At 45.2% G+C, this 26,005-nt stretch overlaps 1 protein-coding gene and 1 long non-coding RNA gene across 6 annotated transcripts in view; one reads left to right on the forward strand and one right to left on the reverse strand.

The window, feature by feature from the left end:
- LOC122462344 overlaps nucleotides 1-26,005 on the forward strand; it is a 165,912-nt gene that overhangs the window by 133,895 nt on the left and 6,012 nt on the right. The gene's annotated exons all lie outside the window — the stretch shown is intronic.
- CNTNAP5 (contactin associated protein family member 5) overlaps nucleotides 17,254-26,005 on the reverse strand; it is a 424,927-nt gene continuing 416,175 nt past the window's right edge. For all 3 annotated transcript variants that reach the window (XM_043525185.1, XM_037912460.2, XM_043525186.1), the window contains one exon: nucleotides 17,254-25,761. In XM_043525185.1, coding sequence (XP_043381120.1) covers nucleotides 25,565-25,761 — 197 coding nt within the window. In that variant the 3' untranslated portion in view covers nucleotides 17,254-25,564. The remainder of the gene's footprint in view (nucleotides 25,762-26,005) is intronic.

Genomic DNA, 26,005 nt, shown 5'->3' on the forward strand with positions numbered 1-26,005 from the left:
GTCACTGGCAGAAATGAAACACTTACTGACTCCTATGCATTCTATGCAACTAGGTAACTTATGGGGAGTTTTTTCTATGTATTGTCCCTTTACGTTTCCCGGAGTTTTTTCAGGAGGTCTCTGTAGTTATATGCAGCGGTGGTGTAGCCACATTGGTACCAGGACTTTAAAGAGACAAGGTGGGGGGGGGGGTAATATTTTTTATTGGACCAGCTTGCGTTGGGGAGAAAGACAAGCTTTTGAGCTTACACAGAGCTGACCTGAAGAAGAGCTCTGTGCAAGCTTGAACACGTGTCTCTCTCCCCAACAGAAGTTGGTCCAAGAAAAGATACTACCTCACCCACCTTTTTTCTCGATATGTAGTAAACCAGTTCTTGGAATCTATGACTCAAAAGTGCCAGTAGATGGCGGTCAAGAATATGTGACATTTCCCCTCCCTGGGTTTTGTAAGACTGGTAAATCGTATCCTGGTTGTGAACTGCAATTGGCATCTTGCATGCAGCTCTTTCCATGCAATTTTTAACAGGAGTCTGCTGTCCTCTCGAGGCGCCCTGCCATTTTATGTTCAGCACAGCATGCTACACAAGGGACAAGCACATTGCGCACTCTCTCTCTCTCTAAAATTGAGACTTTACTTTTGCTTTGGTTTATTTTGTTTTTCCCCTTAATCCAAAATGAAAGCCACTTAGACGCAAAGTTCATGGTTGCTCTTTGTGTCTGGGAAATCATGATAAACACGACTCTGCTTCCTCCCTTCGCACTTGCAGGGCATGCTCACGAGAATGCACATTTGGTACAGCACTGAAGAGCATTCCGGCCAGGGTTGCCAGTTTTGGTTGGACATATCCCTGTAGGTTTCATTGCATGACCCAATCTTTCATTAAAGAGTAATCTTTTGTTCCTGGAGACTCCAGGACAATCCTGGAGGGGGTTAGGGGGTTGGCAACCCTAATTCTGGCATTCTTTGTCTGTATATCCTCGCATAATTTCAGGGACAGCAGCCTTAGTCCTTGTATGAGCCTTACCTCTCCCAGTCTACTGCAATGGGCTATGGAACAGAATAAAGCACTTTCTCCTTCTTGACCCAAAATGCAACTTTAACTTCATCCCTAGGGATAAGGTTATTCTGCTGAGAACAGAGGGCCCATTTATTGGGCTGAATGAGACAGCCGATGGTCTCGGTAAAGCCGTGGTTTGGGATTAAGACTTGGGTTCAATTCCCAGCCCTGCCACATATACCCTGTGTAAATTAAATCTCTCTTTGCCTCAGTTTCCCCATTGGTAAAACTGGGCTAATAGTTCTTTATCTATTTAGATGATCATCTCTACATGGCAGGACGCTATCTCTTACTATGTGCATGTGCAGTGCCTGGCACGGTGGGGTTCAGATCTTGGTTGGGGCTTCTAAGTGAGATCACGATTCAAGTAGTTAATAGAAGGAGTAAATGCCTCACCATCCATTGCTCTTCCGTGCAGCTGACTGCAATGTGGTTTGGAATTGCTTCTGTTGCATATAAAGATGACTGCAAAAAAAACCCCAAACACACACCAAGATGGGTTCATTGCCTTCAGCTTCTTAGTTCCTCTCCCCCCAGAAGAATGAGATGGACTTTCCTGAAAACACAACAGGCATGTTTGACTTTCCCCTGGAGCCCAGAAGCCTTCAAAGAGGCCTGACATGGATACTTGGGCCTCTTTTGGAGGCTTCCATCTCTGAATTGTTGCCCCGCTCCCACCCCCATCTGTGAGGGACCCCATCAGCCACTCCGGGAAAGGAATCGGGGCCAAGGTCCAGCAGGAGAGTTGACTGAGCAGCAAGTGCCCCTCGGAGAATTGCAAGCAAACGACAGCTAAAAGGGCACTGAGTGAATGCCAAGGGGCTGCTCCAAAGCCCATTGATGTCAGTGGGATTGAGCCTTAAAGCAGCAGTGTCTCCCCTGTGTACTTTCATGCCCTCATCTAGAGGGATCATGGGCAGCCTGGCTCCTGTCCCAGCCATGCCTCTCTGGCTGGTGGAAGGAGCAGGGAGTGTTATGGAGCGAGAGACCCTCCACTTAGCTGGCCAAGGATCCTTGAGTTTGAAGCCCTGTGTAGCCACAGGTCCTTTGCCCCTGCTGCTTTTGGTGTCCTCACCCTCTACCTTCTCCATCCCCCTGCCAGTCCTGCAGAGTTGTCCTGTTTTGTATCTGTATGTTCTTCTCAATGCAGTTCTACACAGGAGGGGAATGACCAGGCCCTTAGCCGGTGTCTTTTCAGCAATGGGGGGCCTGGGTGGGTGTTACAAGAAGAGAGGTCGTAGATGGGATTCAGGGTGATGTTGTGGTTAGAAACACAAGACTGGGTTCTGTTCTCTGGCTCTGCCACAGACTTACTGCATGGCCCTGAGCCAGATAGTGTCTCTTGGCCTCAGTTTCCTTGTTAGTAAAAGGAGGCAGGAAGAGGAGGATACGTCCCTGCAGCTCACACAGCTAGTTGGGAAACAGGAAAAGAAAACCGTGCTAATGTTCATTTCTGGTTTCTCATTGAAATTCCATTCCTGTCGAAATTTTCCGACCAGCTCTACTTGAGGCTTAATTTGCTAATATTTCTAAAGTGCTTGGAGAGCCTCAGCTCAGGCTTCCTGTAGAAGGGCCTGATCCAAAACCCTCTGAAGTCAGGGAGAGTCTTTCCAGTCTTGGGGTTTGGATCAGGCCGTCGGTGCAAAGTAGCATTACTGTGGAATAGGGACAGTGAAGAGTAGACGGAAGGGTGAGGATGTTCTGATTGAGTGACACTGCAGTTAGTTGGCATCCCCACTATCGAGTCACTTGAGACACGTCAACGATGGATTGGGCCAAATATATTTAAGACACCCTTTAATTACTTTTCCCCTTGCAATCCACTCTGAGAAAGAAACATTTAGTTCCACTGCCCCAGAATCATGAGATGGGACTGAATTGTGACTGTTTCGTGGGCAAAGAATGCTGCACTGGTGTTTTCTCAACTTACTTCCTCCTCTGCACCTGCTCAGCTGTGCTGGTTAGTCCATTGGTGCTGCGGCCCAGATGCTACCTACCCTCTACACTTCTGTCCATCCAACAGCCTGGCAGTGGCTCCTATTCCCCGCCCCCTGTGCAGTGGCTGGTCATGCAGGTAACTCAGGCAGATGCAAAGGAGAGCAAAGGATACCAAGTAACCTTTCTCCTGTTATAAGATACAGAGATTGTTCTCCTGTCACTTCCAGATAGAAATGATACTTCCACACTCAGAAGAAATTGTAGACTCAGCAATTTTTGTTATAGGAACAACATCCACTTCAAGTTGTCTGTGGTTCAACACCACATTTCTGGACATCTGAACTGGTTGGGAAGGATTCATTATTTTTCTCTCTCTCTCAGGTATTCTCTTGGGTGAAATTAAGAGAAAGAAAGAAAGTTTAAGATGTTGATCTCTGAGAGGGTACCAGGGAATCAATCACTGTGCTATCCTCGTGGGTCAGAAGAAAATGTTTTTCAAAGGCTAGGTAATTAAAGAAAAGAAAACAGGCTAATAATTTAAATGTTTGAAGACTGTTCTTTACAGTGCGTGAGTTGTGACTCCACACGAGAAGGTCCAGACAGAAAATGGTCATTGAAAACAATTTGAAAAAGTGTGGGGAGCAGTGAGGAGAAAAGACATGAAAGTTGTGCACATACAATGTTTTTTGTTTTCCTACCCACTCTACCACAGGAGACCTTTGAGCTGCAGATGAAGCAGCTAACACACAAGAGTATTGGTCTCATTTCCAGTTTGCAGATGCATGAGGTGACTGATCCAAAGTCCGCTGAGGTCTGTGAGAGTCTTTCCATGAGTCTTGTCCAAAGTGACACTCAGAGGTTGAGGACCTCCTCTAGTGTCCAGTAAAAGCAGTGGAAAGATTCCCGTTGACTCTGTCACTGACCTACTTGGGCAAGTCATTTTGGGTCTGATCCAAAGCATGGAGATGGAAATACATCTCAGGAGTCACGATAGATGTCCTCTTCATAGGCCAGAAGCAACCATTAGATCTTCTAGTCTGAGGTTCTGTATAACACGGGCCATAGAATACCTTCTAAGATTTGGACTACTCTCTCCAGATAGGGTTACATCTTATTCAGATTTTATTCAGCCGTTAGGCAAAGCTTCTGAGACTACAGTAGTGAACATGGTATAAATGCTTATATCTCTAGCTAAGGAATGAGTAAGGACTTCACTATTTAGCTCATAGATAGATAGAACTGGGAAATACATTTCATGTCTGATAATTTATTGAATGTTTAGAGTCAGGGAACAAGCATTTTGGGGGGAGTGGGGAGGGTGAGGAATTTCCTTGGCTTTCCCCCATAATAAATCACTGGCTGTATGCGAGTCAGCAAACCCAAAAGTCTACACCAAAGCAGTAATGATGATGATCCTTTAAAATCCAATCCTATGGGCAAGTGATGTCATTTTCTGGGGAACAGCTGCTGTGTGACTCTGAGACTCCCTGATAATGAATGAGAAAATGACTCTTTAGGAGCAGACATTGCTTTTGGTATCCCAAGAGAGATGTATATTAATAACAAGGGATGCTACTTCTGGGGTAGATGCCCTAATTGGGTTGATACCTTCGTGAGTGTCTATTAGTTGGTTAAGAAAAATATCAGCAGATAATTAATGCTTCAGGGACTTAGGGAAAAGACCAGAATCCTTCCAGCTCCCAAGGGATGTTTAGAGAAATACATGTATTTAGAGAAATGTATTTAGCTTAGAACCTCTGGTTGCCTTCCTCAGACTTGAAGAAAAACTCTGTGAATTTTGATCTCTTATACCTTCCACCAGTAGTAGTTGGTCCAATAAAATATATTACCTCACCTATTTATTTTGTCTCTCTGTAGAGAAATATGAGCAGGTGAAAAATTATTTACTATTTTATTTGTTTTTATTTCAACTGTTTTTTTTTCCTGGTAAAGAAAAACACAACTAGCTTTTAACAGATGGAAATTATGGGCCTCATTTCTCGTCTGAACTACACATTTTTATATTGGTGTAATGCCAGTCATTTCAATGGGGCAACTCCTGATATACACCAGTGTAGGTGAGAGGGGAGTCTTGCCCGTAAACCGCACTATTGAACTTTCGAGCAAAGGTGTGAGTAAGCTCTATGATCTTTGGGGCCAGATCTTAAGCTGGTGAAGTTCCATGGAAGTCGAAGGAACTACACCCAGTTACACTTGTTGAGGATTTGGCTCAGTGCATTGATTCTGGGGCTCAAGCACGCACTGCAAAAAATAGGGGGTGCTCAGCAAGGAGCATGGAAGTAGGTGGAAGGCGCATGTACGTGGTGCAAGGAGCATGTACGTGGTGCACAGTGACACCAGAAGGCACCCACGGGCAAAACCAAAAGTCAGAGACTGTGTTCAGAGCAACTGGTGAAAACAGGCTGTTAGCTGGTTATTAAATGTGAAGACACCTGTTCAGCGATGGTGACTCAGTTTGTTTTAGCATCTGCTCCAGTCAGAAGGACTTTTAGGAAATGCCTAGGTTAGGGGAAAGCCATGCAAAGGTGAAGAAGCTGTGGACAGGGGTGAGATGGGTCATAGCCATAGCCAGCGAATGAGAATGAGAGCCACAAGAACTATATACTATAGGGGTCACAGCAGTGGTCCATCTGGTCCATCTAGCCCAGTATCCTGTCTTCGGACAGCAGTCAATGCCAGATGCTTCAGGGGGAATGAACAGAACAGGGCCGGGGGGCGGGATTTCGAGTGATTTCCTGCTTAGGCCTCCATCTCCAGTTCTAAGACAGGCGTGGGCTTTAAGCCATCACTAAGAACCTGATCCAAAGCCCACAGAAATTAACAGGCTAGTATTTATTTGTATTGTGGTAGTATGTACAGTCCCCAATCACAGACCAGGTCTCTAATGTGCTAGATGCTGTCCCCAATCTGTAACAGACTCCCAGTGCTCTCGGGGTTGTACAGTCATAAGGTCCTTATCCAAAGAAGCCGTTGCAGTCAATGGGATGTTTTCATTGGCTTCATTGGGCTTTCAGTCAGGACCAAAATGACTGTACTAAACAACTTATCAAGTATCAGGGGGTAGCTGTGTTAGTCTGTATCCACCAAAACAACGAGGAGTCCGGTGACACCTTAAAGACTAACAGATTTATTTGGGCATGAGCTTTCGTGGGTAAAAAACCCACTTCTCCAGATGCATGGAGTGAAAATTACAGATACAGGCATAGATCTACTGAAAAACATAGATAAATCACACAGAATCAGTTTTTATTTCTTTCTGGACCCAATTGGCTTGTCCTTACTGTGCACTGAGAAATCCTGTGAGCTGGAATTAGGGATTCCCCTGCTTTCTATTCATTTCAATGGGAAATGGAAATCTCATCACTCGCCGGGAGTTTTTCACTCTCCTGTGCATGGCACTGCTGTTCCCACAGTACATCACTGAACTCTGGAGGCATCTAATACAATCATTGTCCCCTCTCCTCGGGAGGGGTGGATTCGCCGATCAATATGCAGGGCTTCAGCTCTTCGCCTCCCATTAATGTTTCTGCTCTTGCAGGGAGATGGATTCTAGTCAGCCTTTCTCATTTCTAAGTCTTTTAATTAGTTGATCATGAGAATTAGCTGGATTGTGATGGTCCTTGCTTGCCTGTAGGGGGATGCTGCCAAAACAGCCTCCCTTTACTCAGCCAAGGGAAGCCTGTTCACAGTAGCAGTCCCTGCTCTCGAGTAGAAGAGGGACTGCTTGTGCATGCTTTCCACTGGGGAGTAAGCCCTCAAAACTGGGGTGGGAAGGAGGTGAACTCCTGGCCCTTCTCCTTGGGCACCGTCCTATGGAGCAGAGACAGCACTCTGGAGAGAGAAAACTGATTCACCCTTATGGCTGGACCAGACTGTGCACCTCTGCATGCTGGTCCATAAGTGGAGAAGTAGTATACAAGCCAGCCCTTTGCACTGCGTAATGAATATACCACAGGGTTTGGGCAGGAGCGGGGGGGGGTGTCATTCCTTTATATACTGGAGTCCTTTAGCTCTGTCTGTCTGTCTGTCTGTCTCTCTCTGTGTGTGTGTGTGTGTGTGTGTGTGTGAGAGAGAGAGAGAGAGAGAGAGAGAGAGAGAGAGCTCATAATGGGCCTGCCTTCCCTTTCAGCAGTTTCTTTCCTCATGACATTTATCCCTTTGCTGGTAGGTGAGGGTAGAGCTGCGAGAAAAAATTTTTTTTAATAGTTTTTTAATTAATAAAAAAAAGCTCTTTCGGGGTCCCAAAATCTGTTTCTCCAATTCAAGTTGAATTTGGCAAAAGGTTAGGATTGAATTTTTTTTCTCAAAAGACTGCAAATGTTTTGTTTCAACCATTGTATTTTGAAACATTGTGTTTCAAATTGATCTTCGGCTATTTTTTTTTAAAAGTACGACAAAACACCTGACATAGCCAGTTCAAACCCCTTGAAAAACAAAATGTTTTGTGTTGACTGAAAATGTCCCCCGCCGCATTTGTTTGTTTTGAAACAAACTTCGGAGGGCTGGGGGGGGGGGGGGGGGGGGGGGAGATGAATGTGGTTTCAGTTGAACCTCGTTTATTGAAGGTAATTTTTTCCACTTGTGACTTGACCTGAGACGTCTGGTATTCACTCAGCTTTAGTGGAAGGGTCTCACATCACACACGGCACACAGGGCGTACTTGCTAAAAAGAAGCAGGTGCTTTTCTAGGGACCTGAGGATTAGCTGCATTTCGAGGGGAAGGATTCGTATGGTCAGGTCTCTAGTGTAATTTCTTGATACGTCCCGTCATGACTGAAAGAAAATCCCGAGAGAGGACATTTTGAGAGAGGACATTTTGCTAAACCCAGAGCATGTTGCCTGCGGGAGAAGCGAGGGTTTTTCAAGTGTCCTCGTTGTCTGAAAAGCCACCTGTCATGGAACAGAACAAACACACATGCCACGTAGGAAGATGTGGGCCTGTTGGAAGTTTTTTTTTTTTTAATCGAGACCCAGGTGCAAAAATAAGCTATTAAATTGCAATCATGGCTTCCCCTGGGATCAGTAAACATACTGCAGTCAAGTGAGCTCTAGTCAAATGCCCTCAGCCTGAGTGACACACCCATCTTGCCCTGCGCAAAATCTCTTGGTTACAGCGTGCTTCCTGATGTGAAATCAATATCCCAGTGGCAGGCGGATGGGACGGTGGTTTTTACTTCCATCGGAATCATCCTGATTTGCTATCTAAGCTGGAGCTGGTGTTCGGAGCTGGCTGTGTTGTGAAAGGCACTCAGGTGGTGAGGGAGGCAGCCAAAGGAAAGTGGTGTTTTGAGTGAGAAGGTGCAATTTTGACAGGGTTATTTGTCTGACCACCAGAGGGTCAACTTCAGGAATTTAACCCGTGACCTCAGGATCTTAAAACCTCTACTGTAGGGGTATTCAATGACATTTTCTGGGAGGGGGGTGGATAAGGATATGTCCAAATCTTGGCCGACGGGCTCTTCAGAGTGAATGCATGGCAATGCTTGTTGTGGCCGGCAGGGATTGACAGGCTATGGCATGCATGCCAAAGATGGCACCTCAGCTGATTTTTGAATGGCTCGCAGACTGCCAGTCCAATCGGGGCATGTGCTGGGATGCTCTTCCATTTATTTCCCCTGCTGTTTACCATCGTGGCACATGTCTGCGCTGAATTGGGTAATCAGGATTTTCGGCCCCAAGCGTGGCGAGAGGGAGGGGGAGTGGTTGTTGGAGACAGGGGCCTCCTTAGTATTGCTTGAATGGAGGGAGCTGGGGGAAGAGGGTGGTAGAGGGGGAGCTGAGAGAGGCCCCAGGGGGCCATGGAGTGACACTTCCCGCTCAAAGGTCATCCTGCCCCGGCCTCCCTTGTCCTGTGCCCAGCTCCTGCTCCCAGCTGGGGACTCTGTTGTAAGGACAGCCCTGCCCCCTGGCTCCAGCTCTGACCAAGGATGGCTCTGCTACTCCGTTTTAGCCCCTGTGCCCCCCTGCCTGGTCCTGGCTGCAACGTCCCTGCCTGTGAGTGCCCCTCCCCTCCCCCATGGCACCTACCTCCTCCTGGGGAGGGAAAGCAGCCACCTGGCAGGGCAGCACCGGGGCCAGAGCCACCCACGAGGGCATTCTGTTTGGACCCGTGCAGCCCCTGTGGGAGTGAGTGGGGAGCACACAGAGGCAGGTCAGGGGAATGCAGGGTTCAGAGCCCCCGGGAGCTTGGGGTGAGCTGAAGCTGCATAACAGGGTCATCATTACCATGGGGGGGAAGCATGACGGAATAGCTGATGCCTGATGGGTCAAACAGAAGGCTCTCATGAGCCAGACTGAAGAAACGGCTCTTAACAGTGGCAGATGCACAAGCGCTATACCTGGTTTGGCCACTAGAGGGGGACAATGAGCTACACTGAAACACAAGGAGCCCCCCCCCCCCAAATTTGGCCCATGTTCTAGACAATACACACCCTATACACACACACACACGACCAAAAAGCAGAGTGAATGGATCAGAGGGTGAATGGAAAGCTTAAGTGAGATGAAGCCACAGCTACGTTAATGTCTTTCTTCTTCAAAAGCAGAAATAATTTGATTCCCTTCTGCCGCCCATTGTGTGTGGTAATATATTAATGTTACAGCTGCCGGAACAAAGGACATCGATAATTTTCAGGCTGTCTAAAGTGCTTTAAGCGACTGTAATTCAACGTAGCTATTTTCTTAATTGTACCCTGAGCCATCGATGGCCAAGCAGCAGAATTCCACAGCAGTGGCGCTCGCTGGTATTTAATCTACCTCCTTGTATCAGTAACGCTCGCGTTGTAAATAGCAGGGGAAATATGTTGGCAACAGGAGTGAGCATTTACTCTCCAAATGTGTTTAGGATACTGACGGTGTGTTTGTCTGGAGGGTGATTAAAAAAAGGGTAAAGGTACGATACATGTCACCTCCCTGGGCTTGTACTCCCATCTCATCACACCCGCCAAACCCAGGGACAGCTCCTAAACTAGTGCAGCTCCACTGAATAGCCCAGCATTGAGTTATGCCAGTTTAGGCTCCATTCCTGGAGGTGTCCAGGTTAAGGAAGTTTTACACTGACGTACGGCATTGATGCAGTTACACCAGTGCCATTTCCTAAAACTAGACAATCCCTACATTGCTGGCACTTGTGGTTGGCAAGCAAATCTTCAAAATGCACAGTGATGCAGTGACGTGTGAGGGCTTAGCGACACAGGGAAATACAATGGCATAATGATTGTGCCATAATTATACCACTATAGTTATACTGGCGTATATATACCACTCAAGTTACAGTGTTATAACGCCCCATGAGGGCCCTCTTTTTACTGAATAATAGGACCTTGTTCTGGTTTAGTCTGCCATTTAAAAAAAGGTGTCCGCTAAAATAGAAAAAAGCATGTATTCTGGAATAAGAGGGCCCTCATGGGGGAGTTATAAGAGTATAGCTCTAGCAGTATAATTATACTGTTGTAGTTATGTGGGTAAATTTGCCTATGTAGACAAGCCCTGAAACAGTGTGAATTGCCCTTGTTCTTTGCAATTGGGTGTTAGTGTAGATGCCCAATGGTGGTTACAAATGTTGACTTGTAAATTAGCATTTCACTACTGGTGCTGTGCGTGTAGGAAAGGAAAAGGAGGCACTTGTCATTTTGTAATGGTATGTTTACTTGCTATATGTTGGTTGTTTCCATGTGCTATATAGAATTCCAAACGGGATGCGATCCCTGGTAAACAAGGGAAACTAAGCTGAGACTCAGGCTGTGTTGAAACTTGTCATGCACAATCTCGCTCATCTCCTGGAGACTGAACTATGGAAAAGAAGAAAAAGTAGTTTTCCTTAATCGCAAATACAAGTCATTTCCGACTGAGAGCACCACACACCCTCCATGTGCAAGGAAACACAACAACATCTAAACGAATGTAAGGGAATATGTACAAAATCTCACCCACACCAGGCAAAAATCTGGACCTGAGCACCAGGAGTCATGTCAGCTGGCGTAGAAGTGAGTGGTGCCAGCTAAACAGATGGTCAGGGAGACATCGATCTTGCAAAGAGCAAACTGGCTGATGGAGAATGTGTGGTGTACTCTAAAAAGGATTAGTAGGCATCTCCAGCTAGCATATGCTTCACATTACAAAATATGCTGCGGTGGACAGTGCATGCCTTGTAACCCTTAGACCATGACCCCCCCCCGATGGTCCCTGAAAGGCGTGTGAGCATAGGCCCCACCTCTCATGAAAGCAGCGAGAGTACAAAATGTTGAGTGATGCACTGAGCACCAAAGGAATGGAAGGTATGTTTTGCTGGTGTAATTATATTGGTAAATTTCTCCATGCTGAGTATGGCATAGCTCACCATCGAGTATGTGTGATATTCCTGCATCTCAGTTTTGTTTAGCAGAACCCTCTCCTTGTGCTTCGGGGGTAGGTACGAATCACACTGGTGTTCATTTTCTCAAGACAGCTCTCTGACAGCTACATGCTGCAGGTATTTCTACAACTACTCTGTGCTGGGATTACAAAGCTGCTGTATATTGCTGGGGTTTTTTTATTCAGGTCACTCCAACTGAGTTCAGTAAGTAACAGACTGGAAGGAGCTAATGCAGACTGTGCCCATCTAATTTATTGCAAAACCTATCTCCCCCCTAGCAGTGGCCAGAACAGTTTTTTGGGAATTAGGACAACTGTGTTGAAATTGTTACTCAAATTCCTGCTTCTATGATGAAATAATTCCAGCTGCACTGGGTCAAGATTGCTTGAATTCAGATGCTGCTGATGGGCATAATTTTAATACTATCTGCTGGCTTATTGGCAGTTTCTCTCTATAGGTACAGGTTACTGGGGTATCTGAGTGTAACACGGACAGACCCCAGTCATCACCCGGAGGGATCGAACCTGGGACCTCTTGAGCTAAGTGCCACATGGCGCTTAGAGATTAATGAGTCTGCTCCAGCCTTAGCTAAGTGGTCTCGGTGCCACTCGAGGGGAAAGAGCACCACGCCCAGGAGGTGTGTGGGTTACAAAGTCACCCTAGCTGAGGAAGTGCGTCCCGAGCTTCAGAGACTTCCCAGTTAAAATCTCGGACGAGCCCCCACTTGTAACACTGACAGGTCCTGGTCTAGTGGGTGGGATCGAACCTGGGACCACTGGAAGCTAAATGCACGAGCCTCTACGGCATGAGCTAAAAGCCACATGCCCCTTAGCTAAGGCTGTAGCAGACTCATTAAGTGGTCTTGGTGCTACTAGAAAGGACAAAACACCACACCCAGGAGGTATGCGGGTTACATGAGCACCTGACTCTCATTGCGAGTGCCTAGAAGGTAGATATGCTCTAGGTCAGGTAGGGAATTCAGGGATGGTCAATGGGCACTATTACACAGGAAGTCAGAGGGGCCCTTTCTCCTCCTCTAAGCTATGAATGAGTTTATCCTCACACCACCCCAAGAGGCATGGCAGCATTAGCCCTGTTTTGCTGAAGCACAAAGAGTAAATCATTGGCCCAGGGGCACTCACGGAGGCTGCAGCAGAGCTGGGCATTGAAGCCAGATATCTGGAGTCTCAACCCAGGGCTTGGACCGTCTTTCCTCCCCATGGAAGCCGAGCTCACCGCGCATCATCCACAAATGGCCGCAGGAGCCTGGCTGAGAACTGAGGGCCCAATCCGGCAGGCTGCCGAGCACCCTCAACAAACCCCGCTTCAGTGGGAGCCGAACATGCTCAGAGTCTCACAGGGCAGAGCCCTGGCTGAACTGCGTTGCCCACCAACCGTCTGAAGTTGCCTCTCCCGGTTTAGAGTTGAGAAAGGTGGGTGGGACATGGCAGGTGCCCCAGGCCATGTTCTGAGAAGAAAGACGATTTCAGTTTGTGGTGCTGAGAGTCAGGTGCTTTTTGCTAGTGCTAAAAACAACAATGAAGAATTTCTGGCGAGAATACTGAATCCTCCCGCTATAACCTGCCCCTAATCCCAACTTGCACTATCAGCTGAACACCCACCACCCCTTACAACAGCGGTCCCCAAAGTGTGTGTGTGTGTGTGTGGGGGGGGTGGTGGTGGTGTGGAGGAACGTTTAGTGGGGGGGCGCAGCGGGGCTTAGATCAGCCCCCCCCCCATAGGGCCCTCCAGTCCCACCCCCCGCCACGCCCCCATCCCCAGCTTTGGTGCAGCCCCACCCCTTGAGAGCCACAGCCCCATCTCTGGGGAAGGGTTTGGGGGGTCTGGGTGCGGTGTGGGGGGTGTGTGACCCTCAAAAGTTTGGTGATTGCTGCCTTACAAGGCTTGAATCCAATACGCTGAACCAGCCCCTCCGAGAGAATGTGCTACTTGCAGGTGTGAGGGAAATACCCCAGGCCTGATTCTCAGCTGGGGCAAGTCAGCGTAGCATTGACTTCAGGGCTGATTTATTCCAAAGGCTCCAGCCCCACCAGAGGAATCTTGAACCCATCGTATGTGTGAAATAAGTGTCCTCCCCCCGCCCCTTCCCGGCTGTTCTTTTGAGCTGACTGCTTGGCAAAACTGACTTACGCTTGCCCTTTAAATGTGTTTGCTGTCTTTGCAAACACACATCTTGTATTATTGAGGCTGAAACGTTCCGTTCTGAAGCTCTCTATTTTGCAGGCTCCGCTTGACCTTAATACATCGCTCTTCTCTTTTAAATCCGATCTTTTCCATACCCCATTCTATCACTGGTTTGTTTTGACATATAACAAAACCAATTCCTGGAAACACTGACAAAGCTATGTGTTTGCCATAGCACTGCCTTCCCCCCTCTTGCTATTGCAGATGCTTGGCCGTCAACAAATGTCTAGAAATGTTCCTCTTACTGTAAATGATACATATGTAACTTACAGCTGTTCTGTATCGCCTGAGGGCTTTGCAGCCTGCACACTAACAGGGCCTGATTCCCCTCTGCCGAACACCATCTGTTCGCCGTTTCCAGCTGTGCAAAATGGATGTAATGCCATTCCAGGAGTGGGAGTGAGGGGAGAGCTTTTGGCACAGAGCCATGGTGCAAAAAGATTATAATCCTGATCAGGTGAAGAGCCCCATTTGGCATAGACTGGGCATAGCAGGCTCCAAGCTGTGCTTCTTTGTAGCTTCCAATGTAGGAGCTATGTTGGGGACATAGCTAGCTAAACGGGCATGGCTGAATCACCTTTGTGCTCTCGTGAACCCCAGCTGCAAGACAAACCCCTGAGGTCTCTGCAGCATAGCCACATTGGAGCTACCCTCAGAAAAATCGGGGAAGCCTACTGTATATGCTTGTTACAATACCTTCTGATATAACATCACTCCTTTTATTTTTGAATGTTCATCAAGATGACTTTCAAGCACAGACTCTCCCTAGGAGAGGAGAGAGCAGGTATCGGGCTATTGTCTATTGACAGCTGTGGGGGGGGGCTCAGTCAGGAAGTCCTATAAAAGGACATTCATGTTATGGCATTAAAGGCAAACCTTTTAATACGGGTAGAGCAAAAAACATGTATGTTTAATAGAGCTGGGCAAACACTGTTCCTATGACTATTAATTAGGCTCTTTTAATTAATTCAATTTTTAATGTTCATTTCCTGGGAATAGCCTCACAAGTGATCTTATCAGCAGGAATATTGATGGAAATACTGAATTTTGAATTATTCTTGACTATTCAACTTGTTGCTGTGCCCTAGAAACCTGCACCTTAGAATTACACCCACCCAAGCAGGAAACGAGATAATGCCATGTGATCAGTGCGTTCAATTACGTATAGAATTATCCAACATTGCTCAGTGGAATCTGGTGAGGCTAAAATAAAAAAAAGGTCTAGATCCAAGTACTGAAGAAAGCAGCCACACTTAGATTAGGAAGGGGAAACGTATACCTGGTATCAATCTTTAAGCTTCAGGACATAGGCTCATTGCCAGCTGAGGTCAGGCAAAGGGGTCATGTCCCGCTACTGTTTTGGTATTATACTAATTACACACAAGACATGATTTTTGCTTTTGTTTGAAGGCCTGCAGAAGGTTGAGAGACTACACTGACCACTGAGCTGCTGACAGTAGGATGGGGTTGTAGCAAATCACTCATGGAAAGGTGCAGCCGTGAAAGAACTTTACCCTGTCGAACGCCATCAGGTACTGTACAATATCTCATGTAAATACGTGACACACATGATGTGGATGCTGCACAAGATGAGAATTCGTTATCTTGTTTAGCAGAAGAGGCCAGCAAGAGCTGACTCGAGGTAGATTTGACTGTAAATACATTTGCCATCTGTCAGGACATCTTGGGTGTCTCTTTCAAACACAGCTAACTCCATAACCTGAAGATTAATGGCTCTTTTCCAGACCACCAAGTGGAAACGTGTATTGCCATTACCCAACTGTAATTATTTAATGTAGTCCTCTTTAAATGCCTTCAGCCCATCATGTGATGGCTCAGGGAGAAAGACAAAAAGCATTTTCCAAAGAAAAGGGGTCTAAAGAAGCCATTTGGGGCTAAAAACAAAAGGCTTTTAGATATGTTCCAATGGAAAGGCTTGCTCAAGAGGAGTGTTCTGGTCCCAAAATAATGAAAAATCATAGTATAAGGTATATTTTCTTAATGAAGGGTGGGAAAAACTAACATGTTATGCAGGAGGTCAGAATAGATTATCATAACAGTCCCTTCTGGCTTTAAACGGCTCTGTTTACTCCCCACAGCTGTCCTCTGGGTTGGGTTAGTGTGTCTCCCCACTAGCGTTTCTCCTCGGCGAACATGTGGCCGTTGCTAGCATGTTTAGGGCTAATCTGGTCAGACGACTTGTGTGCAGATCTCTTGCAAAGCAATTGTATGGCTACACAGTATCAGTGGATAGATGGTTGCCACTGGGCCAGCGGAAGTAGGACTAGGGGCTCCAAACTGGAGAACCTTCTTTTCAGGTGCTCCACTTCTCCCTCTCCATTGAGCCACGCTTTTGGAAGCTTTTTGACATGGTTGGTTACATCCTTTTTATTTTCAGTTTTTATTCACGTACAAATGCCTCCACATTCTGCATCCCCACTCAGAATTAGAAACAGAAGCAACTAAATAGAGACAAGTTGTCAGGTGGTGGGTTTTTTGTAGACCAGAAGAGGAAGCTCAAAGGGCCGGAGCAACCCTCAGCCCATTTGCAGATCTACAAGGCTAAGTAAAATCTGGATAAGCACGGGAGATTTTGGATGCTTATCCAACCCAACCCCCGAGTATGAACCTTTTGAAGTTACCCATGACTTTACTCCATTACTGTTTTCTGGTGCCTATTTCCTGAATCAGAGGTTGGGAATTTCAGAAGAGCCCCAGGGCTTAATAGGCTCAAAACCCAATGTGATTGAGAGCCTAACTCTTAGAGTCCCAAACAGAAATAATGAGGCAGAGGCCAGATCCAATACTACAGCTCTGTGTGATGGTGACTCTGAATCCCAGTCCAGCCCCTGAGATACCTTGTTCATGCTCTCTCTCTCTCTCTCTCTCTCTCTCTGGCAACGGTGAGTCACACAGGAAAAGTGTGGGTGGGACGCTATCACCATAAAGCACCAGGGGTGCTTTGTAATCACAGCTAACGCACATCTCCAGCCATGACTTCAGACACATTTGCCCTCCTGCGCGTCAGAGGCAGGGGCTGCAAAGCAGCTTTAATTGGCTCCGGCAGGGCTGTGGAGCAGTGATCAGATAGCCTGTGACAGCACTTTTAGCAACCTTTGAAATCGATAAAGCCAAGTTGCAGGAGTTTCATGTTTTATTAGCATCCAGGCGCACCCTCGTGCCTAGAAGAGAATGATGTAAAAGAATGAAAATAAGATTAGCGTTTTAACTGCCCATTTAGCTAAGAAAAACACAGCAGGAGGCACTTGTCTTCCACACAAAATCATACAAAAGGCTCTCTTTATTAAATATACAGTATTTACAGTTTAAGACGTTCTTCTGTACAACAGTAACCATAGAAAACAAAAGAAGCTAAGGCTAAATTTGTTGTTGTTGCTTTTTAATCCCATCCAGTGTGATAAGACATGTTACGTGGTCTACAAAACTGACTTGGACCGAGGCAACGTCCTTTGGGATTCCCTTCAGAAAACCAGACAGTGGAAGGAAAAGCTAGACCTCCATTTTGTTTTGTTTTTTACTGTAACTGAGAGACTCTTGTGCTACCTTTTGGAATTGTTGTTTAACCTACCATCGTTTCAAAGGATTTTTGAGCAGCACAATGTAAAATAAATGAGAAAATGTCCTTATCTGGAAGAGGCCATTTGTGCTACTTCTACAGTATACAGAACAGATTTTAACTTGGGTGACTGCTGCTTGTCTTGCCTGAGGAAGGAGTTTTGCTGATCCTGTGGCTTTGTTTTTCATGTAGGGTGCAATTCATCTCAGCGCAGTGAGGGCCAGATCTAAAACCCATTACGTCGACAGAAAGACTCCTGGCATTATCAAGGGGGTTTGGATCAGGCCATGAGCCTCCCCAAGTTCCTAAAGGTGACTTCAACTCACATCAAGGGCTTAAAGGGCGCTTGAGTTTTGTAAATATCACCCACCATTCCCTAAGGAGACGTGTGCACTGAATGCAACTATCGGTATTGAGGACTGAGGATTGGAAAGTCCCAGATTTAATTTACAGGCATCAGGTACATCTTGCTGTGGGTGATCGGAGGCTCTCTCAGTTATGGGCCAAACTCATCCCTGATGGAACTCCATTGTCCTCAGAGGAATGAATCTGTCCCAGTGTGTTTCACGCCAAAGCTTTCAAGACAGGAAGTGGGTCTGAAGCATGGTCGCTCTTTATTATTTAGACAGAAGAGATTACATGAATATTTCACTTCAGGACTCTCACAGGCAATTGCTTGTGGTTGGGTGCCTGAATAAACAAGCCTGCTTGTTCTTCTCCCCAAATGTTCATGGAATGATGTTGGATTTCTGGTTAACCTGCTGTGTCTCAAACTCTACAAGGAGCTGTGGATTGGCTGCATCTAAATTTTAGCTCCAAAGACACAGGGCCACTTCAGTACATGACAGGTGGGTTCAATATTAGCAGCAATGACAAGGCAGGTGGGAAAATATTTTGTTTAAATGATTCAAGAGGAAACGGGGGGGCTTGGAACTGGCATGCAAAGGTGAGTACATAATTTCCCATGCAGCGTCGTGTTAATTGTAGCGTTCAGATGGAATGGCCTTTGGGGTTAAACACGACCAGGATAGTAATGACTAGCATTGTGGGAAACAGCTGCCATTAGTAAGTTAGCAGCTACAGTCATATGGCAAAATGCCATCACCACGCCAACGGGAGCGGGGGGAGAAAAAGGCCAGACTGTACGTAAAGACTGTTCCTTGCATCTCCTATTGTATTTCCGTGTCTGTTCCGACTGCAAGCTCATTTGGCCGGCGGGGGAGGGGCACGGAAGCAGATCCTCACCTGGCGTAATCAGCGGAGATCCACTGACGTTGGTGGAGGGACCCTGCTTGCCAGTTGCTGAGGCCGAGGACCCATTTTTTGATGCGTGTCTTGTGCAGGGAGGAGCCCACGGCTGGCCCTTTGCCAATCAGCGTTATAATAATGGTCTCTGCCTAATTTTTACTCCTTGCCCCATCCGCCGCACCATTTTCCCCACGTGCCAAATAAAAACAATATATACCCTGACTGGAGCGTCGAAGCACACGGTTGCCTCAATCCTTCCTTTGCTCTGCTTGTGGCCCCTTTGTCGACTCAAAACATGACAAAAGACAAACAACTAGCTTACAACTTACAAACAGTTCACCAGTGTGTGTGCTTCCCCCCACCCCCCCTTAGAATAACTGAGTGCAAAAGATCACAAAAATAAGTAGCAATACACTGAAATTGTTCAAAATCCTAGCGCCATGGCTCAAAAGGAACAACAGAAGAAAACAAAATATATTTCAGGCCCAACATCCCCTACCCACAAAAGAAAATTATGTTTCGAATTTCACGAAGGAAGCATACATGTGAATTTACATGAGATATCAAGTACTTCTCATTCGCTAAAGAAAATGCACCAAAGCCCAAAACTCAATTAAAGAAATAATTGTTTTAAGCCTTGTAGCTGTGAAATAACCAGCTTTAGAGAAGGGAGTAAGAACAAAGGGCATGATGCAACTCCCAGTGAAGTCAATACAAAGTCCCCCTGATTGATTCCAGTGGACATTGGATCAGATTTGAAGGGAATTAGGCTACACTGCTTGCCTTGTTTGATAGGAAGGCATCGCAAAAACTGCATGAAAGCTTCGAAATAGCACTTGTGTTTTAGAGCCTAGCGAGGGATCAGCTTTCACCTGGGTGCTTTATTGGGCATCATTTAGTTTCTGCAAAAAGAATAACCCTTTGTACCCATGAATGCCTTGAACTACATAACAGCTCTCAGATGCAATAGGCTTAATCCTGTCTCCCGAAGACATTTTTTTCGTAGGTAAAGGTGGATGTCCTTTTGACAGCAATGGGAATAAGATGGTTGCATTAAAAGAGGGTCAGATTCTGCTCCTGGTTACACTAGTGTAAATCCAGAGTAACTCAGTTGACTTCAGTGGAGTTACTGCAGATTTACTTTGGTGGGAGAGCAGACTTTGGGCCAAAGATGGGTCTTTTGATGCCAAAAGGGAAGAAGAAAGAACTGAAAAGGTGTAAAATGAAGGCAGTTTTCAAGTGCTCCCATAAACTCAGGATCCAATCCAGCTCCCAATGAAATTAATGTCCAAATTCCCATTGACTTCGATAGGAAAAGGATCAAGCCTCAGGTTAGATAGCCAAATCATACCGCATCCCATGCTGTATTGGCCCAATATGGGTGCATTTGTGTGAAATAGCCTACACATTAATTAACAAAACCATCTAATTAACATAAGTGTTTAAACTTTTGGAGAAAAAAGCCTCTTGTCTATGGTAAATCAGTAAAGAAGGTTTGTGGTCGATTACAGGAGTGGGTGGGTGAGGTTCTGTTGCCTGCAATGTGCAGGAGGTCAGACCAGAGGACCACGATGGTCCCTTCTGACCTCAAAGTCGATGCATTTTCTATTAAGTATGACTAGAAAGCAATAGTCAAAACTTTACTGCTGGAGACATCCCCTTCATTGTACACTTGGCATTAGCATAACCTCAGCCGCGATATTCAGTGAAGACTGACAGTTTCACTAAGCACACAGGGCCCAATATGATGAATTACTATGCATCTCCTATGAGGTCCTGGGTGCCTTCCATTTGCTTAGGCTTTGTTTGTTTATTTGTTTTTTAAAGATGAGAGGAAAAAAATTCAAAAGTGCCTGTGTGACTTAGGAGCCTTTAGTCCTATTTTAAAAAGGAAGTGAGGACCAGGTTTTCAAAGGTATTTAGGTGCCTAATGGTTTGGGGTTTTTTGGGGTTTTTTTTTGGCACCTATGCAGGTTAGGCACCTAACCCACATTCATTTCAAATGGGAGTTAGGCACCTAAACCTGCTTAGGCACTTTTGAAAATCCCACTAGGTTAATACCTACTTCTTAGGTGCATAAATGTCTTAGAAGAAACCATACCATTGATTTTCAAAGAGCCACATTTCAGTTGATTTCAATGCAAGTTAGGTGCCTAGGCACTTTTGAAAATCCCTCAAGGTACCTATTTGGATCTTTAAGCATCTGAAGATCTTTAAAAATTTGGCCCAAAGTCCCTAAGACACTTCTGAAAATGGGACTTAGTTTGCCAAGTGACTTAGGCACTTTTGAGAATTTTTAACTGAGTACTGTATCGCTGTGGCATGTACATGCCACTGAAATTGATGGGAACTGAGTAAGGATTTCAGGACCTGACCAAAAGACTTCAAAATGGGAGCTGAGCTCATTTAGTACCATAGCCTACATGACACTACAAGCAAGGGGCGTGGTTCCCCTGCTCACCTACAAGTGCTCCCGCTAGCGCTCATTGAGCTGGCATGACTATAAACAGCAATGTAGCCTCATTAGCACAGGCAGTGGCAGAATGGCTGAGCCAGGCTGACCACCTCCTGAGCCAGTAAAGAAATTCAGATGCAGAATAAAGTTGGCAAGTATGTTAAAGCTGATGCACTGAAGGGCAGATCCGGTACGCCAATACTGTTCCTACTGAAGTAAATGCAAATTTTCATCACTGATTCAATAAAAGCAAGACCGGCATAATAGCTGGTTGAAATTTTCTAAACTTGGTTTTCTTGGTTGAAAATTGGCCTTTTTTCAAAAACGAAACTTTCCTTAAAGCATTTCCACAGGATCAGAATTGTCCATAAATTCTTCTGAGCTACTGTTATGGAAATAGTTTTCAAAAAATTTCGTTTACTGAGAAATTTGTTTCCCCACTGAAAACTGGGTTTTCAGTAAGAGACAAATTAAAATGAAAAGACAAAGAAAAATTTTAAAAAAATTGTGATAAATGGAAAAAGGATCTATTCAGAATTCTACAAAATGGCAACAACACTGAAATGTTGAAGTTTTCTTTCTGCAAAAAATGTTTCCCTGGTTTTTTTTTTTTTACCAGTTCTAGTTAGTATATTAATAAACAGATGATGATTGCATAAAAGAAAGCAGATCCAAACCACTAAAAAAAGGAAAAGTTAGTCAGACTGTTTGCTTCCTACAGTTAATGCAGCATGGTCTCATTTACTACGATGCTACTTTGTTGCTTTCCATATTTTTTTCATTGCAAGAATATAATACCCTAGTTTATAATTTTGAGTGTAATGTGCATACACAATTTGTTAACTTGTCTGAGCAGGTTTTTATTGGTTTGAATAGCTGTGTGATTATGTCCAATATATCTGTATGTATAGATAGATGTATCTGTCCTCATGTGTACGCCCCGCCCCGACACACACACACACCAGCCTAACTAAATTTTCCTGAAACTTTACTAATCTTATTTGCCTGCCCTGTACTGTGATGTTTAATGATGGTGATGAAAAAAAAAAGCCTTTAATTTGCTCATCAAAAGAATTACCCAGGGGTGAATACAATTTTGCAACACTGATTGTGATTCTTTAAGCATTTGAGTAATCTCATTGACGTTAATGCCACTATTCACATGCTTTAAATTCAATATATGCTGATGTGGTTTGCTGGATTGGGGATTGTGTGTGCGTTCACACCCACACCTCTCATGCATGTACCCACCCAGAGCTATATATGGAGCCACCAACACTCTTCCAGATACAAATAACACCTAACTAGCTGCTGCGGTGGTGATACTCTGCTACTCTGCTTTGCAGGTGTCCCTAGCCTGTTTGTCAGAAGCTGGGAATGGGTGACAGGGGATGGATCACTTGATGATTACCTGTTCTGTTCATTCCCTTTGGAGCACCTGGCTTTGGCCACTGTCCGAAGACAGGATACTGGGCTAGATGAACCTTTAGTCTGACCCCGTATAGCTGTTCTTATGTTCTGCTGGGCAGTTTTGCTATCCACTGGTAGCTCTGTGGCCTAAGGTGGTAGAGGGTGTAGTGGGCAGAATCGCGGCATCTCTTGGACATCCTGGTTGCGCCTCCTCTTTGGCCAACATTGCATGCTTTTGGAGGTGGGCCAGACTTGTTCCCATGCGCAGGAACCAAGGGGTGGGGGCTGTGTGTGTGTGTGTGTGCGTGCGTGAGACAAAATGTCTGTTTTGATCCGCTCATTCCTCCAATCATCACTAGGGCCATGCTCCTACTCGAGAATGCTTAGTACCTTGCAAGCTCAGACTCTAGGACGGCACGAAGCAATCTTGTCCTCTCAGTGACTTGAATAATGAGGGGATTCTAACTGATTGCTCAACCCTTCCCTTTTCTATCCATTTAATTACTGTATTTGCTTGGGGCTAGACTCGCTATATCTTACTGTGACTTTTATATCAAGAAAAGAAGAATATGTAGCAAAGCCCAAGGATGATTTATAATCTGCCATGTTGAGGAGGGAAAAATACATGGCACAGTAATGGGTGGTGGGAGATCTGAATAAAATGTGGATTTTGATCCCCCATCTCTTCTTCCTAAAGGCAATACCTGTGTGGGGGAATTAATAGCTCCTTCTCAGTGAGAACATTCAAAATGAGATAACTTGGACAAAACCATGCTGATAATAATGAAGAAAAACCTGGAATCCACAGAAAGAGGGAGATGAACATTTGTTCCTAAGTATGCGTGTCCCCCCTGTAACATGCAGAGCAGCTTTATATATGGAAGAAACTCTTTGCGGAGGATCTCATTAGGTGCATGCCTTTCTGCATCTTCCTGCTAATGAGTCCATCATTATGAGTCATGGCATGCAAAGGCAGTCATAACCAAATGTCATACAAGCAGCTGGCACAAGACGCAGTGGCTGCTGGCTGGCAGGAGCTGGGAGAAGCAGTGCCATCCGTCCTTTAAGTTTAAACTTGCCTTGTAAGCTTGCCAGGTCGGTTGGCCTGATGATCACTGTATTGGCCTAGCTTTTACTTATCACACTCACCCCCAAAGATGGTCAAAAGACCAAAGAGGATTGTAGTGTAACATAGTGAGCGTACTGAATATCAAACCAAGACTGTCTCATATTCCTTCTCAAAATCTACTTCCCTGAGGCCTATCAGCCATCATCTGTAACCATTAATCCAAGCTCCCTACATTTATTTAAACCCCTCCCCAGGCTTCTCTTCTCCAGCTATACAGCCATATGGTCATCCATGCCCTGGCCACCTGAGGCTTTGTGAAGCTGCACTGCTGTCTATTGTTTGTTATTGTTATCCCTTTCCTGCAGCAAGATTTGGTAGTGCAAACCCTTGTGACCATGTGAAAATGCCTTTGGGACTCCAAAGGGGCCAAGGGATCCTGATGTACGGTGGATTCCCTGGTGCCTGAATCAAAGCCCCCTGAAATCAGTGGGAAGACTCCCATTTTCTCATGGGCACTGGATCAGATCCTTAGACTGTTAAGCTCCGAGGATGGGCCCTGTATGGCATTAAACACACTGTCAGGGCTCATCTAGCATTTGGGATGGGATCATCATGCAAGGTCACGCTGGGTTCAAACCCCAAACTCCCCCCCCCCCCGCCCCTTGTGGGTTATGGCATATTTTCCTTTGCAATATTTTTTGTGTGAAAAAGATTTGAATCCATGTTCAGTGATCTGTCAGAAAGAATAGAGGAGGCAGATTAGAGTCCCTTTTACTTCCGCTAGCCAGTGTCCCCAAACAGAAGAGAACAGAAAACCACTGGAGAAAGGGACAGAAGAAAATTAAAAATCCAGAACTTTGTACATGCTCCTTTAAAATGTTCTCCTTGGAATGAATTTCACTAAGTGTTATCATAGCCATGTGAGTCCCAGGATATTAGAGAGACAAGGTGGGTGAGGTAATATCTTTATTGGACCAATTTCTGTTGGTGAGAGAGACAAGCTCTCAAGCTTAGACTGAAGAAGAGCTCTGTGTAAGCTCAAAAGCTTGTCTCTTTCACCAACAGAAGTTCGTCCACTCAAAGATATTAAGCTCGTCTACTTTGTCTTACTAAACTTTTTAAAAGCCACCTTTTCCTTATCTTTGAGAGGTAACATCCTGGTTTCTACAAACAGGAAGCACCATCGCTTCATTCATGCAGTTTTTTAAAGCAATTTAATAACAATTTTGGCTTGTTTATATGAATCAGCAGAATTTAGATCTCATGTTTTGGGTGGGGTGGGTTTGTCTTCTTGTGTTTGTTTTTAATTTGCCACAATCGCTTAAGTGTTTGACCTCAGCATATGATCATTCTCTACATGATGTTAGCGTGTGTATGCTGCACTTCTAATGTTTCAGACAAATCATCAGAGAAATGTATAGAGCACCTAAGTCCTAGAAGCCTCCTAAAACCCTTTAAGTTTCAAGGTACTATTTTCCATGCTTCAGCTAGAATTATGCTAGAGTATGTTGGTTCTAAATAGTCAGACTTATAAGACGGAGGTATACAAGGTGCACTGGAATGAATGTTGTCCAATGCTGTTATCAGTATTCCTGTATTTTTTAAAAACATTTGTAAGCCTAAAAGTTACAGTAAAAGGACAGCAGGATGGGGGAAGGAGCATAAGGAGAGAGAGAAAATAATAACTGTAACTTCGTGCCAGATTCCCAGCTGGTGAAAACTGGAGTAATTCCATGGAAGTCAACGGTTTCATGGCAAATTACATCAACTGAGGATCTAGCTATGACTTTATGATTGGTGTAAATGCATCTTATAATAAATCAGGAATTTTGGTCTCATTCTTTCCTGCTACCCTGTCCCAAAAGCTGTGATGCTACTTATTTAGCTACAGTACTTTATCTCTAGTTTATATAGCTCAGATCAGATACAAAGTGGTGAGTTAAATGGTTCCAGAAAACAACATAAGACTTGAGAAATCCAGAAACTTAACAGGCAACTGTGCAAGTACGTGAACTTATTCTGTCCAGAGTAGAATAGCAGGTCTCTTGAGATGCCGATGTCATTGTGGCAGGTTTTTGTGAAGGGAATGAGGCATTAAAGTGTTTGCCAATCTCTCCTGTGCAGGGCAGTGTCCTTCGAAAAGGTTAAAAGCTGGCAAATAAATTAACGGGTAAGAAAAGAAAAAAAGGCCAGGTGTGGGGAGGAGAGTAAGAAGGAAACACACAGTCCATCAGATGAAATATTCCCGTTTGCACTCACTCACTGTGTTCTGCAAGTCAATGTCAGTTTTAAAGGAACTGTCGAGGTTTTCTGAGTATTCTCTCTCTTTTGCCTGGCTACTTCGATGTGTCTGTTTGTGCTGGTAGAGGAATCTGCTCATGATGGCCACGATGCAAAAGATGATGAATATTACAACTGCTATTACACCTGGGGAAAGAGGGGGGAAAGTAAGAACAGGAAGGGAAAACAGAAATAAAGATTTTATCAGGGGAGGCTGCTTAGCAGATGTTGTAAGCCAGTGTGTAACACCGACAGATCCCCAGTCGGCAGCGGCAGGATTGAACCGGGGACCTCTCGAGCTTAAAGCATGAGCCTCTACAGCATGAGCTAAAAGCCAACACCCTGTTCGCTAAGGCTGTAGAGCAGACTCATTTTATCTCTCTTTAAGTGG

This window comes from Chelonia mydas, chromosome 11 (genome assembly GCF_015237465.2).
Source record: "Chelonia mydas isolate rCheMyd1 chromosome 11, rCheMyd1.pri.v2, whole genome shotgun sequence".
In the NCBI taxonomy this organism is placed as follows: domain Eukaryota; kingdom Metazoa; phylum Chordata; order Testudines; family Cheloniidae; genus Chelonia; species Chelonia mydas.